Source organism: Electrophorus electricus, chromosome 24, assembly GCF_041902795.1.
Source record: "Electrophorus electricus isolate QZ-2024a chromosome 24, ASM4190279v1, whole genome shotgun sequence".
NCBI classification, from domain to species: Eukaryota; Metazoa; Chordata; class Actinopteri; order Gymnotiformes; family Gymnotidae; genus Electrophorus; species Electrophorus electricus.
Window position 1 is genome coordinate 7,088,914 of NC_137520.1, and position 23,633 is coordinate 7,112,546.

Genomic DNA, 23,633 nt, shown 5'->3' on the forward strand with positions numbered 1-23,633 from the left:
GGCATCAGCCAAACTCAAGCTGCTGGCTCAGGTAACAGATCGCAGCTTTGATTGCCGAGAGGTTTCATCGCAGCGTTTTGGGCTGGCAGAAGAAAAAAAAAGATATGGGGTGGAGGAGGGGGTGTTGTTGCATAAGTGTGTTTCGGTGGAACTGGTCATAAATCTTGTCTCTCGGCAGCGCGCTTTTCGCGGCTGGCTGCAGGCTCTCCAAGCCTACGGTGCTGTAGGTGTTTATGACTCACAGTAAACATCGCCTGAAAAGCGCACGGCCCGATGGTCTAGTAATGGAGCGCTGCACCTCCAGCCTCGGTGTCCACCTAATTCTCCAGGGGCTTCGTGAACGGCTAAGCTTAAGTGCCGAATGTACCGAGGTAAACCGTTTTATCACCTTCGCGATACGATGCAAGTGTTTCACTCTGAAAGAGTGATTTCAGAAAGACTGATTTGTTAATAAATGGGAACATCTACCACATTCACACGAGCAGCTTTGCTAAATGAGATTCATAATGCTATAAACCATATGCTGGAATGTTATTATACTGATTTTTTCCCCCTCCAGTTAAATTGGACAGGGGATGTCTCGCTAAGTGCTCTCCAAACAAACACAGTGTGCCATAATGCAAATCCCTCTGTGCCACCTGCAATTTACACAGAATAATCCCCAAACTATACAGTCCAACTTTATTTTAGAAAAAGTGGACAAAAAACACCCACGGTCCAGACAATTGAGGTTGGGCTCTGTTGTGCTTGCCTCCTACCACGAATCCTTTCATACCTCACAGAATTGTTGGCGAACGCCATGCAACCCCTACCAGGCCGCCGTAATGGGTTCCTTCATAAATCAGGAGGGCTGTGGTCAGCAGGCTGTCAGGACCACTCCTGCTCTGACGCTTTTGATAGCTGTTAGGTGTTAAGATGCAGCGAGCTCACAGGCATGGCGAGTCTAGAAAAGAGGGAGTGTGTGTGTGTGTGTGTGTGTGTGTGTGTGTGTGTGTGTGTTGGGGGGGGGGGGTTGGTTAGTGGGAGATGAGTGGAATAGAAAGCAAGAAAGAGAGAGCTGCAACCAAAAGCGGGAAATGAGAACACGGCAAAAAGGAGAGAAAGAGATAGCGAGGGAGATGGTGTGAGGTAACATCCTTACCTCTCTGTGCTTTGTAGTGGTTCGTTGCCTTTCCTCCAAGAGCTGACGGCGGCAGGATAAGCCAGGGGCCTGCACACCATACTTACGGCGCTGCCAGCCTTGGCTTTGAGCATTGGCCGCAGAGAGCTCCTGGAAAAGTCCGGCGGCGAGGCTGTCGGAGGGGGAGGGGGGACGTGGAGTCAGGCACGGCAGAGGGATTGAGCAGCGACGGCTGATGCTGGGAGGGGGAGCACTAAACCATGGCGACGGGGGGGATGGCGCGGTGGCCAATCACGCAGCTGCTGGGCAAGGGGCGTTTGCCAGGACTAAGTGACAGCACGCTGCCTCGCAGTGGATGTGAACGCCGCTTTCTGCGGGTCAAGGAGACACTGTGCGAAGATCTGCCTGCAGCAGCTTCCTGTTGGTTACCATAAACCAATCAGCCCAAGGGGGTGAGGATGGGGGGGGGGGGGGGGGTTAGCAACCCCACTGTATGCGTCATTAGGGGGGCCGCTGCATCGGTTGTGACACCGGAGTGCCTTGGAGACCCCTCTCCTGCCCTGGTCTCTGTTCCTCGCCCCCCCCTGATTTCTGCTTCTCGCTGCGCTGACGACAGACGGACCAGGGTGCACTGTGACACTGTTTGCACTGGGATTTTTTTTTTCCCCTCTTCCCTTCAGCGGACGTCTATCCCTGAGCTCGGCTGCTGCACAAACACACGTCCACCATCTTTCTCTCCTCCTCCCCAGACGATCAATACTGAATTAACATGCCTGACTCTCAGCTTTCCGCTACCCCTGTTCTTAATGTGGCAAAATCAATATGCTGATAGGAAAATTCTGAAAACACAAGAGGACTTTTCGAGCCTTGCTCGCCTGTTCTTTCTGTTGTGGTTAGGATCAAAGAACAAGCGTGACCGGGAAGGGAAAACAAGTAACTATATACTCTATATCTATAGTGGCAGACATAGCAAAGGTAGCTGAATGGATGAAGAAGCTCTTAAATTGCCTTTCATCGTGGGCATTACAGTTATAGGTACAAATATTATAGTTACACATTATTAGCAGCGTGCATCAAACGTAAAAACATCCCACGGCTTTTCACTGGGGCGTATCAGTAGTGTTACCCGCGTATCAGTAGTGTTACCCGCGTATCAGTAGTGTTACCCGCGTATCAGTAGTGTTACCCCACGGTGTCACAGGAAAGCGATGGTAACGCACACTCAGCGAAGTACGAGGGAGGTGGAGAAGAGGGGGAGCAGGACAGAGAGACGGCTCACCCAGCACCACCAGCTCAGCGCTGAAGTAAATGATACCGTGCTTGTTCTCAGCCACGCACTGGTACATGCCCGCATCTGATAGGTTGACAGGGGCTATGGTCAGGGCGCCGTTCTCTATCTGCATCCTGCCCTGCAGAAGATACACACGGGCAGAGACAGGAAAGAAACAGAAAGAAAATGCCGTCAAGGCGTGCTGTATACCAAAACAAACAAACAAACAAACAAACAAACAAACAAAAACATATTACAGGAATCACGTCAGGGTAACTATGGAAACTCCATGCTTTATGAATACAATGCTTTAGAAGTGGTAATTGTTCTCTGCTCATTAACGCTGAATTTCTTGTAAGCTCAAAACACTTGGCAGATTAGTACCCAAACTGCACTTGGCATGTAGTACATCATGTGATACTGGACACAATAAAAATATCGCTCTTTATGTCATGGACACACCTTTTTTTTCTCCCTTGTTTTTCCCCCCAAAGCATACTTGACTATCCAATATATTAGTCTAAGATCAGTATGAATGGTCAGCGGGCACTGACCATGTGACTGTTGCTATGTAACAAGAACATTCTTTCCCATCTTTCAGGCAACCAATTTTTGGTGAGACTCGTTGCCATGCCCGTGGTTTGACTGTTGCTTTACCTCTGCGACGAGCTGCTCTCCGTTCTTCAGCCAGCTGTATGAAGGCTTTGGCTTTCCATTGGCTTTGCACTCCCAAAACAGCCTCTCCTCGATCGACAAGGCACTATCCCGCATGGTCTGCACCCACTGGGGTTTGGCTGGGGACCCAAATGGACATGTCAGGTGCAATGACATATCTGAAAATTGCCCGGGCCACAAGCTCGGCCCACCCCCCAATCCCTCACAACCCCACTCCTCCTCCACGCCCTATACGCCCCCCCAAACATCCCATCTTGCGTCTGCAGCCACAGGCTTTGTGCTTCGGCAGGCTCCGTGCTCGTTTTGGAGCTTCCTAGCTCATTAGCCAGGCGACAGTTCTGAAATGTGTTGTACACAAAGTGAAAGGTTCTTTGCACCAGTGAAGGTGGTGCAAGATACCAGCAGGCAAATGCAAAAAAATTGGTAGACTAAATTCAGCCTTGTTTCCAGAGGCCTTCTGCCATATCAGTGTCAGGCCTTGGGGTATCTGTGATATCACATATCTTGAAAGCACTGCTAAGCTGAGCTGTGTGAGGTTCTAGCAGGAATACGGGATGATTTTCCATAATCAATACTGGGTCGGCTAAACAAAAAGGTCTTTAGCTGGAATCTCAGAACATCATTGTGTGTGCATGTTTTTGTGGCAACTAAGCACTTAACTGATTGATCGGCCACTGATAGACCTATGAAGCTAATTGAACTGCTTATAGCCTCTTTACGAGGACTTTGGCAAAAGCACTTGGGTGTACTTGCATAAGCGTTCACATGCAGTTGTAATATTTTCGAGGGTATTAGAAATACACAAAATATGTCAACAATTATATCTGTTACTTGCACAGGACAAACTGTACAGAGCTTTCACAAGAAGCTTCAGACAGTATAGAAAGCTACAGCAAGCGCTGCCACATAATCGCCATTGTTGGTTTCGTGCCCGAAGACATGTGAGTTACATGTGCCAGTGCTCCTAAGATCAAGATAAACAATGGAAGGTCAAGGAGGGCCCTTGTACTGCACGTCTCAAAGAGAGTGCAGATGTAGAAGGCCAGACTAAGTGCAGCAGTGGCATTGTATGTGGTGCACACAATCACAAAGAAAAAAAAATGGTTAAAAATCACATCTTGGTATAATAAGAATAGCCTAAAACCTTGAAGAGAGTTACTGATTTACAGGGCAATAAAAAGCTTTTTGAAAAAGTGTTTAGAGTTACCTGGATTTCTGCATGGCTTGCTCCTAGAATACGATCTAATCTTCAGATTAAAAGCCTCAATAATAGATAAAGAGGTGTTTAACAAACAACATTTTCATTGCCATGTCTTTATTGAACAAATGGTTCAAGCAATTAAGGTCATTGATAGAAAAAGTGTGGAACCTCTCTGATAATGGCCTGTTAAAAAAGTGTGAGTGTAAAGTGGTTACCTGCTATTCACAACGCAATTCTGGTCAAGTGCAATGCTGACCAATCAAAAGATCTTTCAGAGGACCACAGACACGAAGCTGCTGGAAGCACATAAAATATCGTGTTGTTTCTAAAGACTACCATGCGTCTACAGTTAGGCACTGTTACAAATGAAAGAGGTTTGGTGGTATTGCTGTTCTTCTAGGAGTGGGCATCCTACAAAGACCCGAACTTTTTGGTAAATGTCCTAAGGGTTATATTTAGACAAAGCAAAACATTGCCCTGCAATGCCAAAACCTAATTTCAGCTGTGAAGCAAGGTGGAGGGACTGTATTAGTGTGGGGCTCGCTCCGGTGCCTCGGGGCATGGACGGCTTGCAACTTAAGGGGCAAAGGAATTCAAAGTTCCAAGTTCGATTGCCTATCCAGCGAAACATATTTGTAAGTACAAGCACGTAAGCACGTAAACTGAACTAATTCTGCATAGGAGGACTGCTCACAATACATCTTAACTTCTGCGCAGCAACTATAGTACGGATTGTTCAGCAGCTACTGAAAGCTTTAGGCAAAGGCTATCGGCAATAAAGGATTTGTGTGGGTTCACCTTTTCTGCCAGTGACCTTTACTGTTTTAAACTGCTTGTACAATGAAGAAATGGCCTAATAAATTGTTTCCTTAAAAAATGTTTTGGTTATTTAGGTGCCATTCATGCAGAAAGCCTGTTGTACTCCAAAGGTGTTTTGCTCACAAGAAACTGAAATAAAAAATAATTAAGTACCTATGTAAGGTCAGGTCCACTGGGTGAAGATTACACTTATTGCTGACACAACTCGTGACCTGTGAACTGTTGAGCAACTTGGCTTGCACATGCATTCCACAACAAAGAACTGAAAAACTGAACAATTTCAAATGAAAAGCATCTGTGGCTGACATGCACAGAATACAATCCATCTGCCCTTCATGAACCCTGTCTGATCATATTTAATAAGCAAGTCAGTACCAACCTCAGTATTTTCCTACACAGCTATACCTCAGCAAAAAAATATAAGCTATCCTATTTTCCTTCGTTTTCTGTTGACCTCAAGCCCAGAGCTTTCCTTGCTTTTGACCTGGTGTGACAGAGAGCTGGTGTGTGGTGCTGACCAGGGCTGGTCAGAGGCTCTTTTCGTTGGCCAAGGCCTTGCTGACGCACGGCTGCTTTGGCATGTATTCCGTTAACCTCTCCAATAATTCTTGTGAAAACAGATAAGCCATAAAAGAGCTGTAGCCTGCCCGTAGCCGAATGCAACTGTAAGACTGGGGTGAGTTACACAGATCTCTAGGCCAACATGCAAACAATGCCATCTCCATGTGCTCTGTTATAGCTAATCACAAAGAATCAAATCATAACTATAGGAGTTCCAAGCCTTGGCTCTATTGAACATTGTGGAACGGGCGCCATTTGGAATAGATTTTGGCAGCAGGTCTGGAACACGCACTCCATCTCCTGCAAATGGGATACATTAATGCAGAATTTGGACGGCAATCAAGCTAAATAACTGACAGTGATTAAACTGACATGTCAGAGACACTAGATGAATGTTTAAAGCTAAGAATAAAAACGCCTCACATTAAAGGTTATATCAATATTAAGAACTGAAAAGGAAAGAGGGAATAAAGTGTTAATCATCAGAGGGGACATACTGTCACCGTTGCTTCAAGGTTTTCCACAAGATCAGTCAGGGAGGATGAGCAAAATATAACTTTTGGTATTATTTCCTGGATCCTCACCCTGGATTGAAAACAAATTTGAATTAAACAATGCCATTTAGCCCAATACAAATATCAAAATGAATCCAGGAAGCCAGACATTTAAAAAGCCATGTTTCTTTTCTTGAATAGAGAAGTCCTGCCAAGTGTACCCAAATCATATTCTAAACCGACTGCTGCACGTTGCGTTGTGAGAGAGTATTTAACAGCAAAGAAGAAACAAGTAAACAAAACACATATTGGGTTGTACTGTGTGGTCTAATGTGGTGGAAGCTCAGTGCTTTTTGCAGTAAAACTATCCAGCATGCTGCAGTGTGATTTTTACCTGGTGGTGTTTTTTAAAACAGAATTTAACTTATTTAGAACTGCGAAAAGCAGTGGGAGACTTCTGTGTTTGCCTATGATGCAGCCCTAACACAAAGCTAATACCAATGACAGCTATATATATATAGTCATTCATGCTATGCCTGTGAAGGAAGAATCTATTAAGCTAAAATTAGATGTTTATTGACCTATACAGCTTGAGTAGAAACTTTTGCGGTTTGTCCTGTAGACAAAACATGTTTTGTTGTTTTGACAGGCAGAGATGTCATACCTTTGAAGAACCTGACAGCCAGACATGTCATATCTGTGAAAAAGTACTCAAACGCATGACAGTTTACATCATATTATCATAACCCGGAGCCAAGGGCTTTATTGAAGGATAAAAATAATGTAGTGAAAAGGCTTGGATATTAGAAAATGGAAGTTTTCCACATGGAAACACTTTAATTTTATTTGTAAAACTTGAACCCATAACGATGTAACAATCACTTTGTGTTATAACTGCTCACAGCTCCTATTACAGCTTGTATGCTTTAAATATGATTGTTATAACTCATCCGTTTATATGGTTCCTAATTCTGTGCAAAACGTTAAGGAACATGCCACAGGAGACAAAAGCATTTGAACTATATATATTTATCAAAAGGCTGCATTTAGAACCCCTGTCCTCGAAAAAACTTTCTTTGTACACAACAACTAAAAGCTGAGGTTTTTGCATCTTGACGATAATCATTTCAGATGTAATTAATTTGATTCTCCACAAAACAACTGCTCCTGTTTGTCACCTTTCTGAATTCCTGAACAAACTAAATGGTGTTTCCATCAGCATTTAACACCAGACACTTGTTAATGCACACAGCACTCTGCTGCCAACACCAATTATATGAGGCCCATTTTTGTTTTTGTTCCAAGCCACGTAGCCATGGAAACCTTACGGGAGTCAAGACAGAGTAGGAAAGCACTGAAAATAAAATAATTGACTGAAAAACTCCCGTGAAATGGCCCAAACTGGCAGTGTTCCTCACTCTAATACGATGGTGTGAATTAGGAATGATATAGTGACAGTACATGGTTATCTTTCTTTAGGGTCCAAACCTCAAACAAGCATGAGACTAGCACTGCCAGCAAATCCAAATGTGTCTGGGGAATATCCCAGCAAACCAATTAATGCTTTATTGGAAAGAAAAGTAAAAAAAAAAAACAACAACCCAAAAAACCCCCAGCAGAAACGTACCATGGAAGGAGAGTCTTCCTCTAACTGTGTTCTTGCCCATTTTATTCTCCGCTACACACTCGTAGCCCCCTGCGTCCTCCTGTTGGAAACTGGGGATCTCCAGCACCACATTTGAGTTTTTCATCTTGACCTTGCTGGGGAATGGAACTCCATTCGCCCTCCTCCATGTAATCTCAGGAACTGGGCTGCAACGGAGGAGAGTAGGGTAATGTGGCCTAACCTCCAAAGGAGGCAGTGTTAACTTTACATGTTAACAGTAACGTAGTTAATGTGGAGAAAACATTAAAAATGTTAACTCCACGAAACGCTGCAGCCTCATGCAACAACGGCAGGAGCTACTAGTTACAAATAGCAAGGAAACGTTTCAAATGCACAGAACACCACAGTCCAGCTCTCGGGAGGTTAAAATAGTAATGTTGCTCTGGGGAAATAAACAAACCAATATGTCAGTAAATATGTATAACCAATTACAACTGGAATTCTGTTTGCTTTTAGGATTGGGCAGATAACCCTCATTAGAGTTTATCAGGCTACATCGTCCTCATTTCAATTCAGGACCTTGCACGAGGAAAGTGAAAAAACCACGTTGCTCATCCACTAATGGGATTAAGTTATCAGCAAAATTGCTTTAAAGCTTTTAAAACAAGTTGCTTTTAATGGTGCGCTGGAATTCTGCTTATTTTCAGTATTACACAGATAACATTTAATTGCTTACTCTTAATACAAAAGTTAAACTTTTCTGAGTTTAGATTTTTTCTTTCCATTTGACAACATTATCATTCCCTTTCGGAACTTTGCAGGAGGAACACGAGAAAAGGGCGCTGTTATAAAGTGAACCCCATGGCAGACTTTGACAAGCCTGATGTAAAACCCGTTGAGAGGAAAACAAAACGTGTGCAGCCCAGAGCTGCAAAGTTGGGATTCCCGTGAAAGTCGGCTTCCCCCGCCCATGACTGGAAATGGCGTGGAACTCCACTTACTTGCCCAAAGCGAAGCACTCCAGTGTCACAACGGATCCCTTGGCAGCCGGCACCGTGTCAGGAAAATGAACTTCTATTTTGGGTTCGTATTCGCCCATCGCTCCTATGATGCACAAAAGCGAACAGAGTTTGCTCTACCATCCATAATTCATATGGTACTCGAAACACACACATAACAATAAGAACGACGGCATGTGAGCATCATGGCCACTGCAAGCAAACGCTTTGGCGGGAGAGAAGTGTTATTTTCAACCTGTGCTCAGGAGAATGACATGTAAGAAAGGCCGCAAATAATTCGCACTGATCTGGGGACCGACACAGTGTGGTGAGGCGTGGAGCTGGCTGCTGTTTTTGGACTGCTGGAGAATATTTCGTTTAGACAATGGCAACATTTGTTTTATGTGAAAGCAAGAGAAGAACAGAAAATACATTTTCTACCAAGCAAACAGGGCAATCTACCAAGACACCAAAAGGCCTGAGCGCCACAAAAATGGCTCTGGCTTGTGGTTGAAAATGAAAGCACGTGTACAGCAGGCTTACACTATGCTATTGTTATTGTGAAGTGAATGTATTAGCAGCAAAACTAATAATGACTAATAATTCCTGACAAGCCGTAGAATAAGATGAAAGGGTAATTAAAATAAAATAGAGGTGAGATTGATAAATGATGTAAGTAAATAAAGCCATAAAACAATACCCAAGACAACTGAAAAACCCTTTAACAGTGGGCTACGGATACAGAGCTGTTTAGCTGATATGTGTGATTTCTCTAGATGAAGCTCACAAGTGAAAATCCGTGCAATGCGACGTTGTGGTCAGGACTGTCCGAACCTCCCCGAGGTGATTCATATAGTTATCAGTTCTCGGCAGTTAATCGGCAAGCTGTGGCAGCTGAGTCCCTGGACTTGGATGACGTGGGAACCTGCTCACCGTCTGTCCTCAATACCAGAGGTGTGGGCGAGCTGAGGGCTTTGCCTTTCGTGATGCGGTTCACCACCACGCAGGTGTAGTTCCCCACGTCTGAGGGCTCCACCTTCGCGATGTAAAGGTTGCCAGTCTCCTGGGAGACGAAACGTCTGCTGTCTTGCTGGACGAAGTACGGGTACTCATTGAACACCCAGGCGAATGACAGGTCTAAACGGGAAACAGCAAACAACTGAACAACTGCGTTGTCTCTGCCGGACAATTGCATTGCATCATACTGTCAGTCTGGGTTCTTCTACTCTAATGCACCAGTTTCAGCCTCCTGTATTGTGTTATGTGTGCTGGGAGGAAGGAAAAACAAGTGATCGGAATTTCTTGGACCAGGGCTGGAAAATGTCAGTTTAAGGTTCATACTTGTAAGAGCTTAACATAACTCATAGCTGTATGGCCAGTCTGTAAAACACATTTAAGAATGCTTATGTAGAGCTTCAGCCAGTATAGACGGTTGCACACAGTACAGGTTGGTGCCTGGGTGTGTGTGGTGGCATACGTATTCATAAACATCTATAATGGACTTAAGAGGACATTGTGTATGGGTTATTAATAATGTTTTATACATTTTTTAAGATAAGGGCTTATCTTAATTCTTAAGATAAAGTGTTATAAATATGCCATTTGCAGAAAAAGCTTTAATTATGTTTTAATGAAGGAACATGGCCTTACCTCCTGCAGCTGTAGGAGTACCACATAGTAAAACTACTCCCTGGCCCTCGCGAACTGACACAGCACTCCTCGCCTGGGTTCTGAAATTCAAGTCTGTCATGGTGGGGGAACGTTTAACAAACTGAGTATTAGGAAAATCTAAAGCAAATAACCAAAAATCATAAAGACAGGAGCTGTTGAAATTCCCTAACTGAAAGTTGAATGTGAAATGCTTTCTCGTCCCCCGCTCTGTAAGAAAATGTTACTCCATTCACAAATTAAATTGCACATAATAAGCCTGTGCAATAAAATGGTGATCAGTAATTTTCTAAAATTAAAGTGCAATGACAATAATTATTTGTTCTGAGGTCATTCTCGACAGGCATTTCAGTAAATCATGATTCCATCAAGGCCCTCACTTGAGGGGGGATGTTTAACAATTACAAGGACAGTGTTTTCATGATGGGGAAAATGTGTCCGCTTTCTAGTCAAGCCAATCAAGCTGTTAGCGTTACGTTCTGTCAGACAGCGGACGCTAGAAATCACAACAGGCTTTAAGCAGGATTAGCAGACCATTGAGCAAGTCACAGAAGAGAGAGAATCTGCTGTTCAAAATTACACAGGGTATTTGTGGATAGATTATTTTAAAAAAATCAACAGCAGAAGTAATACATGATTAACTTAAATAGCTATTTCCTTCATTTAGAAAAGGAGCCTAGAGACTAAATTATTCAACTTAGTTTTCTATTACCATACAGCCCTGCCTCATGCTGGATTGTTTGAGCCTTTTCTATATTTCTGCATTTTTCCCCTTAACTGTATATGATTAGCTTTTAATAAATAAAGTAAATCAAGCATAGAAATGAATTTGCATTGTGACACTGATAATTCTCTTTATACTTCAAATATACAGCAATTTTTGTGTGTGTGTGCTTTTCATTTTTTTAAAGCCATAATGTTCAAGATATCTTAAAATTCTTTTCTCTCTACTGTTTACAACACAGCAGTGTTTAGTGTTACCGGTCCTAACACCAGTCAGCCCTACCTGGGTGGGTAACGCTGAGCTAGCATGCTAGCCGAACAAGGTGTGCGACTCACATGCGAACTGGAGGCTGGCTCTTCTGCTGACAATGGCTCCCAGAGGGCCGAACGCGGTGCACTGGTAAATTCCAGCGTCCTGCGCCCGGTCCAGACTCCTAATGACCAGGTTTCCTCCAGACAGCCGCCGGCGTCGGTCGGGCCGGAGATCAATTAGCGTGCCGTTCAGTGACCACCTGCAGAATCACATGACCAATCACACAGCAGACAGAGCTCAGCGGGCAGCCGGAGACGTGAGTCCAGATGTGATGACCAGACCTGGCTGGAGGAGAGTTTAGAAATGACAATGCAGGCACACAGATGCCAAACAGGTCACTACAGAAGGACGCTGAGACAGATAACTGAACTAACACTCCCAGAAGGTAAACATTGAGTTCCCAACTGTAGCATATGGGAACTCTAAGCATGGCAGTTTACAAAATTCTAAAGGGTCAAATAAACTCTACTGATCCAGGCCTCTGTGGTCCAGGCCTTTTCCCAGTGATATTCTGCAGTCCTTTTCAGTTTGTTCTCTTTATTGGCCCTTAATTACTATTAGAGGGGGTCATCAATCCTGCTTCCACATGCTTCAGCTGCCCTAGTCGCCAGGTCTCTGGACTGCAGCCCACGCCAGAGGTCACGCCAGCTCGAGGGCCATTTAGAAGCCCGGCCAGTCCTGCAGGAGCCCTCTCTAAAGGACCTTGGAGCTTGCCAGTCATCTGCTTTGACGGGCTGTCATTGGATACCCATGATTAGGGCTGCTTGTCTGCACAGGAGCTGGAGGAGGAGGGGCCAGGACGCGCACGCTAATTCGCAGGCACGAAAAATAGCGCAGAGGGAGGACGAAGCAAATGGGAACGTGAAGGAGAAGGATCTAGCGATGCCTGGAGGATTTCACGGCACACAAATCCCCATGACACCAGTACTGCAGACACCTCCTGGAGTGTTTGCCAGGTCGATGTGTGAGGTGCTTTGTGCGTCCGCTATCGGGAATTCTCAGCCCTTGACACAGGATATAGGTTGGTTGTTGCCACCCACTGCCTGGAATTCACGTACTTGTCTCGAAATCATCACTCTCTTTCTCTCAGTAAATGTGTCCGTAGCTGGGCCAGGTAAACCATATGACATCGAACTCTAGGAATTCAAGCACTGGTCCTGGTGGCACAGGGCACTGTGCATTTGTCTGGTCTTTGCCCACGTATTTCACAGGCCAGGACTAAAAATACCTGCTTCTTTTCAATGTCGTTATCTATACAAGCAGATGTACAGAGTGCGAGCACGGTGCACACCAGGGTTAAGGGCCCAGAACAAAAGTGGTCTTAACATCCCTGTGCCACAGGCAATCACATTCGTATTCTGGCCAAATCACCAGCCGCTTCGAACACGAGCCACCTCCCTACCCCCCCACCCCCATGCGAGATGCAAATGGTAGCGGCTCGACATCAATGGGCTGGTTTCAGTTCTGCGGGCCGGTTAAAAATAGAAATGGAGAGAGCCCGGCCTGATGAAGGGCACTTGACACGCAGCCGCACGTAGGTGCTACGTCTGTGCGGCGAGCGAGGGAGAGTGTGAGCGAGGCAGAGAGAGAGCGGGTGTGGGGTGGGAGGTGTTAAGTGAGGTTACGTCTGCCTTGGGGCTGTTCTGGAAAATGCTGGGTCTACCGTGCCAGTGCTGCTGAACTCCACTCAACCCTGCTGCTCGTATCAATTTTGAATGGAAGGTGGGGGAAAGGTTTGGGTGATGGGACTGGTGCCTCTGGGGCTCCAGAGCTCGGGGCTCATCGGCTCATCTCTCTTCCACCCCCTCTCATTTCCTGGAGCACAGACGTCCTCACACCTGTAGACGGCCCTGGAGAGGAAGCCGTGGCAGGTGTGATCCTGCGTGGTCCAGCCAACGAAGAAATCCTTCTCAAACACACACATGTGGCCAGCCAGGGCCAGTCACTCTCAGATGGCCGGCGAAGCATGGCTTCCGTGAGTGACTCACACACACACACACACACACACACACACACACACACACACACACACACACACACACACACACACACACACACACACTCAAGAAGCTGATAGATGCAGTACAGAGCGATCTACTTTAGAAAAGAAAGCAAGTTTTTCTTTTCCTGATCTCCTGACACCTTGCCGTGCAATTTTGCAGAAATAATTTGTTGTTCAGTCTTGAGTATGTGGTTGCATTATCAGCTAACACCTAGGAAGAAGGCTGCTTCATCCGGCAAGCCCCAACAGGGTAGTCAATGGTGAACTGTTTCATAACTTTGATAAATGCGAGTTCCTCATGAGTGTGATCACTGACTTTTCTGTCACCAATCACGGGAAGCTTACTGAAGACTCTGCAGATAAACTGAAATCTTTCTGGCAGTTTGCTCGATGCATCTTGCCTGGAGATTTGACAGAGTTTGCCAAATATTTATGCTTTGGAGTTTTTTTGTGAAAATGTATTAATTCATTTATTTATTTATTTGCTGGACAAGGTGCGCGCAGAAGGCCACAGAAGCGAGTGTTTTATTGTCCTGGCACCCACAAGTGAGTAATGTGGAACCACATCTGCCTTCATTTGATTTATTCCGGTGATTTATTCCATGCTGGCGCTATGGTGCCGGTGGGGAAGAGAGAGGGAAGCTAAGGAGGCCAGGAGCAGAGCCGGCTCGGACCCGTTTGCACATCAAGAATGGCTCCTGGGTTGAGGCTGCATCATCGGGAATGCGTGTGGCCTATTGAAAACAGGAGACAGAGGGGAAGAGACACACAGAGGAAGAAAGGGAGAAAGGTGCGGACCATACAGCCAAGCTAAACATCCACCGCTTTTCTTTAGGAGGTGGAGGTTGGTGGAGCTGTGGTGGAAGAGCGGGTTTGGCTGTGGAGGGACTGTTGAGGGTGGGGGGTGGGGGCTGTTCATGCAGAAGGAGGGGAATAACACCAAGGCAAGTGATTAAAAATTCATTTCCTTAAGACTGGTCTCCCCAATCGTCGTCTCCCAAGACACTGAGTGCAGCACCACCACTGCGAACCAACTGCTCGTTGTGTGTACATCCACTGGCTGATGTTTAACAGAGACAACAGAGACGAGGAGGTGCAGTCCGAAAGGCCACGGCTCTGGATTAGCTCGCTTCCAATTAGCTTTCAAAGGCACCAGTCGAATAAAAGATGCACATATTGCACACTGGACCTGGCATAGTGCAAACAGAATGATGCAGAGAGCTGATGGGTTCCGTGCTTGATTGATGTTGTGGTTTTAATGCGTTCATTAAGTCCAGCTGCCCGGGGGCAACAAGTTGAGGTGAGCAGTACAATTTGTGATCGTGTGAGATGGAACCTCAAGACACTGGATCCAGGTATCTCTCAGGCTGGGCTTCCCAATGGAGTGATGAATCCTGCAACTTAATAATAGAGGACTGGAAAACGTTTGCCAAAAGTCTGGCCGACTGCTGAATTTAACGTTCTCCGTTACGTCCGTACCTGCACCTGGTCTGGGCAAAAGCATCTATCGATATTCACAAATGTGAGGGTATTAATTTCATATCAATATCAATTCAATGAAAATGTTAATATTAAGCATAATTTCTGACAGGAACATAATTTCAGTCTGACATCAAAAATAAAATACAGTTTTAGTAAAGACGACTTCAACTTTATGACTAGACATCTTGGCTCTACTGACATGGAAAACGATAAATACTGACATGGAAAATGATCAATATTTGAACAAAATAACTTTAAGATGGCGCTCACAATAACTTTAAAATAGTGCTGCCGTGCTTTTTGGGAAACTTGCCCCTAAGCTTCAAATTTTCACAATATACACACATATTAGACTTTTTCGTACACACAATTAGAGTGTATAAAAGTCTTATCAAGTAAGTTCTGTGCTAATGAAGCTACCCTGCGGTAGTGTTTTCCACACACACGGAACCACTTCAGTCTTCAGTGAGTTATGGTGCAATATTAATCATTATTAGCTGAGAAAGTTGCTCCAAAACAGGGCACATCTTTGGCACAGAAACCTGAAGCAGCACAGAACGGTGTGCAGGGTGTGTGGGAGGCGAGTAGCATACCTGTACTGAGGAGCAGGGAGGCCCTTAGCATCACAGGTGAGCGTGGCCTCTTCTTCAGGTAAACCCACAGGCACCATCAAATCACTGGGCTCCATGCGCCACTTGGGCCCATGGAATGCTTTATAATCCAAACATTCTAAGGAGAGCAAATAATATAACCTCAGATTTAACTGCTACTTATATGGCCAGCCTATAAAAAACATTTAATACAGTGTCGACATTAGGACTTCAAGATAGAGAAAAAAAACGCGTGCTATTTATATTAGTACGTATTACAACTGTGACGTCGCCTACGGTGTATTAAACACATATTAACTTTTATTGTGACATGGGTAAATTGATGGCCTGCATTATGTTGAGAGAAAAAAAATCAATCATTGTCTCATGTGAATGTCGTGATTCATCGAAACGGTAAGAACACATTCGTAGGTCTGATGCTGCGCCAGATACTCAACACACTGAAATTTCTTGTGATTTTCTAAAACGCTTATATACTGGCTGTATACTGTAGTCTTCTGCGATCATAGGCTAATACCGTGATGATGATTATCAAATAACATGTTGTACAGCCCTTGTCTGTAAGTCTCATATTACGTAGGGCACAGATGCTTAGAGCTCTACAGTGCTTTTTTTTTTATTAAAGGAATGTAATTACACGTACAGATTGTTGAGAGAGAAAAGAGGTAGTGCATGGGTTGCCACTAGATGGTACTGGGGAATATACAAGATACTCAGGATAGAGGAGCAATTATGGCATAATGCCATTGTTTCTCTTTTTTACAAGGAAAATGTAATTTGAAAAGATTATGAGAAATACATTTGAACATAGTTGTGAAATTATATTTACTTGGAAAACTGTATTTTTAACAGTACAAAAATCGATTCTCACATCTGCACTGAAATAGCAGAAACTATATAAATGGACAATCTTAACAGGAGATTAGAAGTATTATGATGAAGACGTTCTGAAGGAAATCTGAGGGAAAGTATTGTTTCATATGATAAAGTTTCAGAAGAATATTTCTGGTCGTACATCTTGAGGGAGTAATGCTATTAAAAACCGACATGCTGCTTCTATTCCCTAAGAGAAGGCCCAACCCCTCTGCCAAACCATACTATTTAATTTCAAAATGACTGCACAGCTTAATTGCATCTTCTACAACCAAGATGATAATAACTCTTAGTCTTGTTAGTCTAGTGTATTTCCAGTTCCCGACTGTCGGACGGAAGAGTTTACTATCAAATGGGTTTATTTATTCCAACATATGAGCTCTCATGCTGTGGTGTGTTTGAATAGAAGAGGCTAAGGCAAAGGAAACCCAGGTCCTGCTTTAACTGAGCAAACAGAAAGTGTTCTATGTTGGAGACACCACCCGCTTCATTAGGCCTGCTTTGGGTAGGAAAAACACGGAGCTGGGGACAGGCCCATGCCCTTTTGCAGTGTAGCCCAAATCCCCAGCCCAGTAAGGTAAAGGCAGACGAGTCCCTATGAATTTTACAGCCCTCTTTAAAAGCCGTGTGGGGCTTTCCTATTGCAACATCTTAATTAGCGGCACCGGTGCTTTTGGTGTCCTTCAACAGATTTCCATCCTCTTTAGCTTCCTGAGTATCGTCACACCTCTCTCATGTGGTAAGCTAGTTGGGAATCCTGCGCAAATGTAGCACAGGGGAAATTTACCAATTCATTTTTACCTGTAAGATACTCCATGATTGATAGCAGCAAAAACTGTTTCCATAGTAACCTCATCTTCAGCTGCCAGAGGCGAGTGAGACTTCCAGCATCCAGTAGGTTGTAAATGAACAGATGCTCACTGACAAAAAAATCTTGACCTGTAAGAGCAAGATTATAGGAAAAATTAGAGATGTTATACTTTATACGCACACTTATATGTAGACAATATATATATATATATATAAATCGATCCAGTCCTAAATGAGCAAATGTTTTGTCAAAAAAGATCACATTTTTCACGAGAGTTCTACAATTACTGAACTGATTTAGTGAAAAACAGAGAGTTAAGGAACTTATGTCATGCATGAGGAGAAGGCTAATTCGAATGTCTGACACTTTCATCACATTTTATGACAACAAGCTTTACAATATCATTGTCTTCCCTACACAGTACTTGTATTCCATCATTAAATTAAAATTTAATTATGAGATTAACATGATGGCAGCAACCAAGAGTAATCCAAGAGTAATGGGACTTCAGGAAGAAACAGAGCTGGCCTATCTTACAATATCCTGCAACTAACCACATCACAGCCCACAATATGGTCCCAGATTGCCTCCTAGACAATTAGGAAACAGGTGGAGAATTGTTAGGGCCTGTATCATCTTTGCATAGCCTATTAGGTGCATCAGAGACCACACACATTAAAAGGGTGATGGTTCACTGAGCCTGCTTTCCAACGGTTTATTGTATTAAGAGACAGCAGTGCTCTTAAAAGCCAGTGGGCTTGATTTGGAAAATTTGGATGGCATTTAATCAATTAGTTTATCCTGCCAGAAGCCATACAGACAGAATTTATACAACCAGATGGAAATGGGGTAGAGGTACAGTGGAGGAAGAGACATAAGGACAGGCAGGGAGAGGGTGAAAGAGATGAAGAGAGAGAGTGAGAAAAGGCGAGACTGAGAATGAGAGAGAGACTGAAGAGAGAGAGAGAGAGAGAGAGAGAGATGAACTGGAATTGGAAGGGGAAGGAATTGGCTATTTCTGGTTGTGCGATACTCTCCTATCTCATAATACATTCTGGTGATCTAGTCCATCTTCTTACCCCAGCTGATGTTACAAAAGCACACCACACACACACACACACACACACACACACACACACACAATCTTCAGTCTTCTCTTATTCAGCTACAGGTAGACACACACACACACACACACACACACACACACACACACACAGATCTAACATTCATAATCTCCAGGCCAGTACTACTGGTTTAGTGGGACAGTCCTTGAAGGAAAATTATGGTCTATTTATGTAATTGCGGTAGTATTGGGTTGCAGGAATGGGTTTCACAGTCCTGGTTTTAGAATACCTGTAGAGAGAAGTGTGTACAGTTTGGATTTTACATACATGATTTTACATTCAGTTTGATTTTTACAAGTGATTTTTGGGGGGGAATGCCTACCTATAGCAACTCAATCAGCTCAAAAAATTTGTTTCTTGCAAGCAGTTTTACTGCTCATAAACCTCTATTAAAATTACTGTGCTATAAATATTTCCCCAATGCAGATATTTCCCCAATGCAGATATTTACCAAATGCAGGAATATTGGGTTGCAGGAATGGGTTTCCTAAATTCCCATTTTAGGACTTGGTTTAACAGTGCTGATTTAAAATAACATTAGAGAAAAGTGTGTACAGTTTGGATTTTACATGTTCTGGTCATCTCTGTCATGTAATGTTTCCTTGTGCTGGGCGCTACTGATGCCAAGCAGAGTTTATATACCGATAACAAATCAAATGAAGGAGAACATGGTTTCTGCCAGCATGTTTTTTGCAGGACTGCCCACCTCTAGCAACAATTTGGTAGCGGTTTTACTGCTTACCCCTCTATTAACATTACTGTGCTATAAATATTATAGATATTTATGCAAAACTATGATAGAAACATCTGATGTAGTGTCAAGCACTGCACCAGTGGCATTAGCTAAAAACATTTCCTCATATTTATTTGATGTTCTTGTATTTCACATTTTACACCCAACAGATTTTTGAAAAGACCTTTCAGCATTGTTGACTGAGACACTGGACTCTGCCACCTGGCCTTGAAGAAGCCTGACTGGGTAGTACAAGCCCCAATGTCAGGACAGCAAAGGGCACAGGGGAATGCTGAATCCCAGCTAGTGCCTGGCTCTGCAATTCTAAGCAGTTTTTAGACTGAGAGAAAACAGATAACAGAACCCAGATAACACCAATGGAATTAGACTGGCCAATTATATGGAAACTGGAAGAAGAAAGAAGCACTACTTACAAAACACACACACACACACACACACACACACACACACACACACACACACAACACCACAAATAATTAGTATTTGTCAATTTGGCACACAACTAAGACATCTTTGGGATAAGACATCATTGCTTTTGAATGAATATCAAATAGAAAGTTCATTTCTTTGGTGCCATTTTCCTTCTACATCATTCCACAGCTAGGGGATGTAAGGCTTAAATCTGAGAGTCACTCTCTGTTCACCTGCTGACAAAACACTTCACACTCTTATATTTCAGTTTCAACCAAAGAGCTTTTTTTCTGTACATGGGACTGAGAAAAAACCATAAACATCCCATTTTAATACCCTTTATATAAGATGATGTTATTAGGTGGGGACGTGTTATTAAGAAAAACACCAGAATTCTCCTTTAAATATCATGCTGACCTTACATGCTGAGCCCTTGTAATCCTCTCCAACAATTATGGGCCAAACAACTATAGATTCTGATGCTGCTCTGAATGAGAAATGATTCTAGTCGTGCTCCACATCTTCGGTCAAATATTGCTAGGTTAGTTAATGTGCTCATTACACAGCATTATCGATCTAACACACTTTATGCTGTATAATTCACAATCTGGATAAGGCTGGCGTTTATTCGGTGATGCGTCTCGCCAGCCGCAAATCTTTGTGTAGTGGTCAGACTGACTGATTTTCTCAATTATTAAATTCCCGAGTGCTGTTTGGGGAGGACAGATGTATTCATTTAATTAATTATTTTGCTGGGTTGATGACACATGAAATGAGGCTGAAACAAGCAATGAATGTCTATTATGTCCATTTAATGCAGCAACAAATGTGTGTTAGTGGGTGATTTCATAACATCAACCTGCGTCAATTGCCAATGCCAAGTAGACAATGGCTGTTGCCACAGATATATATTCCCCGAAAGCGTGACACAAACCTGACCCCATCTATAAAAGAGAGGCTCATACAAATAGAGCTACACGCCGATGACCGCTCTGTGACTATGAGTAATAGTTGCGGTGGGGCTAACAGAATAAATCCCAGGTTGTGATGAGTGAGAGTTTCAGCTCTGCTACGGCACAAAGCCATTAATAACAGCCTATCAGCCTCAGTCTCTGGTACTGGGGAGCAGTCTCTATGGGTATTGGAGCACGCAGGCGAAATAGCAAACGAAAGAGGCCGCAGCGGTGGGGGGGGGGATACACAGAGACAAGAGATTCACGCTAATCATCCCTTGCTCTCTTCCACTCTGCTCGCCTGCAGGCACTTTACATCAAAACAGATGACACCTGGATCTAACGGTGCCACGACAGTTTAGACCAAACGTGCTGAGGACAGATCCTCCTGACAGACCGAGAGCCGGTAAGCGGCGCCGGTTCAAACGCTGAAGGTGTGAAACGGTAAAAATGCAGTTTAACAACTAGTTGCATTCTGAATTCATCTACCTAGTATCCATGCCTGTGGTTTTCTTACACAGAAGCTGAAATCACTCTTGGTGACTTGTGAGTATGAGCTGGTTGCAATACACCTTTCAACATATTTACTTTCACGATGACTAAATAGTACAACAAGCATTATGCAATGCTTTAATCAAATAACGGCTGAAGTGGGTGTACAAGGAAATGAATTCACGAAAAAGAGTCCATTTGATTTTAATTTGATTCTAAACCTCTTCATCATGTTCTGCCTGCTACTGACTGTATAAAAGTGACAAGAATGTGAGCTATATAATAAAAACATACAATTTCCGTACTACAAAGACTGTGGCGACAATGCAACCTCACTGGCATTCCAATAAATTCCTGGTTTTCATCAGGAAAATGAAAATGAGCAAGTGTATCAAACAAAGGCACCCAAGGTCCTCTTCAGCCAAGGATTTATGTAAAGGCATCTTTTGAACAGCACAGTTAACACGTGGCTTTGCTACAGGAACTGAATGCTTCAATTCATGCCCATTTCAGTCTGCTTTCATAGACCTGTCTTGCACTGAGACCATTAGTTCCCAGTGGCTTTGCGAACTTACTTAACAAAGCACAATTTTCCAGTAATAATGATTTTTAGAATATTATTTTAGCCAAGTATCATCATAACATGTCAGTGAATGGTTTTAGGTAACTCCTTGAAGGGGAAAAGCCAGCACAGTTAAATTAAGTCATGAAGCTTCTTATGACCAGCTATCACACAGGCCACGAATAAATAGCATATGTCACAGTTCTTCTCATGGTAACAATTTTACGGTTGTCATAACTAAACGAAACTTCTTTGAACTAAACACTTGTGTCACATTGAGCTATTAAGCACTATATGGTAATTACAAAGGATCATGCTCCCTTATTAAACACCCTCTGTAAAGCCTAGGGCCACAGACACTAATCAGAATAGGAGAAAAAGAGGCTTGGAGTGTTTTCAGGACTCAAAATTCATTCAAATTCTAAATCACCAGACAATTAATAATTCTCTTTCACAGGTGCACTATTCCCAGTGTCACCAGTGTCCTGTCACCATTGATTTAAAAAAATATCAACTTGCTAAACTGAACTGCAACTTTGTTGCTGGTGTTTTTATAATCCTGGCACTGAAAGACTTTTATATTATTTGGACAAACTAGTGTCCTAATTCAATACTGCAACTATTAAAGACATCTGAGTAAAATCAGTAGACTGAGTTTCTGTTATATAGCCCAGCAGAGTTGCTCTCCATGTGACAGGATGCAGAATTACTTTGCAAATGTTTTCAGTCAAACTGAAACACACTTCTTGATTTTTGTTGACTAACTGAGCTATGAACTTCTCATAGGTAATGTATTCTTCAGATAAATTATTCAAATGAAATCAGAACCCATACGTATACATTAAAAATTCAAAAGCATATTACAAGTAGCATTTCTGGAGGAAGTGTTTAGGCCACTCTTGGCAAGATTAAGAGATATAATCTCTTTACAAAGCAGCGAAAATCAGCACTGGCATCAGTACACAGAAGTTCTGTTTAAGAAAAAGAAATGAAATCGTTTCGAGTTATACACATTGCTACAGCGGTGTCCTGGTTTAGTAGATGGACAGAACATAAGGTTAGAGGGTCGACTGCCTCAGAAATACAGGCAAAGCGCACCTGTGCATTTCTGCAGGAGATGCGCAGTAGGCATAACGGTACCTGAACTTCGCTGCAGTAGCACCAATGCACGCCCCGGCTCTCTTCATCGATATCTATCTGCCTCCGAGTGCGAAAACAAATCACAGCGGGACAACTCATTGCAGCCCGGGTTTCCATTACACAAAGCCCGTCAATCAACATCGAAACCAAAATCAGAACACAGCGCACTCCGTGCAAACAGCAAATGTGTGCAGGGTGTATGCACTACAGTGAACATCCAGCTTCTCGGATCAACAAAGGCTAATTAGGAACAATATTGTATACACATTTATGAATGAAGAGTTTGATGTTAAAACGATTAGGCTATTTTTTTTTTTTTTTTTTACAGAACATGTGATTCTATAAATAATGTGGGTAAATTGCACTTCACCTAACTAACGCCGTCTTTCTCCTTCAAAAATTTCTTCAGTCTGTGCTCCACAGGCGAGAGACGACGATGAGTGAGGCTGACATGGTAATCACTGATACCTATTGAAAAGCATTTTCCCAAGGCTTGGGAGAGTGGTTAGCCTAGAAGCGACACAGGATGCAAGAAAAGCGCGGTGTCTTCAGTCAGGAGGCAGGAAGGTTTGGGGAGGGGGGAGGGGGCCGGGCAGCAAAGCTCCCCCTTTTCCTTCGGTTCCTCAGTCCCAGTGCAACACGGCTTCAACGCAATGTACCCCACGGAGAGTCTGCAGCCACGCTCAGACCAGCAGAGACAATCCCCCTCCTGTCTCAACGACCTTACGTCGCTGGATTCTTAGCCATAGAGAGAAAGAGACGTTGTCTGTGCCTGGATTTACATTCTGCGTGTCAAGTCAGCCTTGAGACAAGCAAATGAACGCGAGGCAGCAAAAATGATGGTGAGACACTGGAAGACTGCTAGAGCCGATACACGCCACGAACAACAGCGCCACCAGCCGACCCTAAAACAGCCTGGGAAGCATTTCAGAACTTCTTGCGGGAGTGATTTCGAAAGATGATGAATAAA

General features: G+C 43.6%; 1 protein-coding gene across 1 annotated transcript in view; it reads right to left on the bottom strand.

Moving 5' to 3' along the window:
• Positions 1–23,486, bottom strand: part of cntn3a.2 (contactin 3a, tandem duplicate 2) — a 43,004-nt gene extending 19,518 nt beyond the window's left edge. Inside the window, exons 1-11 of the mRNA XM_027017940.3 lie at positions 23,034–23,486; positions 17,218–17,355; positions 15,526–15,661; positions 11,472–11,647; positions 10,395–10,487; positions 9,678–9,881; positions 8,748–8,850; positions 7,768–7,952; positions 3,048–3,184; positions 2,400–2,529; positions 1,142–1,292 (exon numbers count right to left, since the gene is read on the bottom strand). Coding sequence (XP_026873741.2) covers positions 1,142–1,292; positions 2,400–2,529; positions 3,048–3,184; positions 7,768–7,952; positions 8,748–8,850; positions 9,678–9,881; positions 10,395–10,487; positions 11,472–11,647; positions 15,526–15,661; positions 17,218–17,272 — 1,370 coding nt within the window. The 5' untranslated portion in view covers positions 17,273–17,355; positions 23,034–23,486. The remainder of the gene's footprint in view (positions 1–1,141; positions 1,293–2,399; positions 2,530–3,047; positions 3,185–7,767; positions 7,953–8,747; positions 8,851–9,677; positions 9,882–10,394; positions 10,488–11,471; positions 11,648–15,525; positions 15,662–17,217; positions 17,356–23,033) is intronic.
• Between the last annotated feature and the right edge of the window lie 147 nt (positions 23,487–23,633).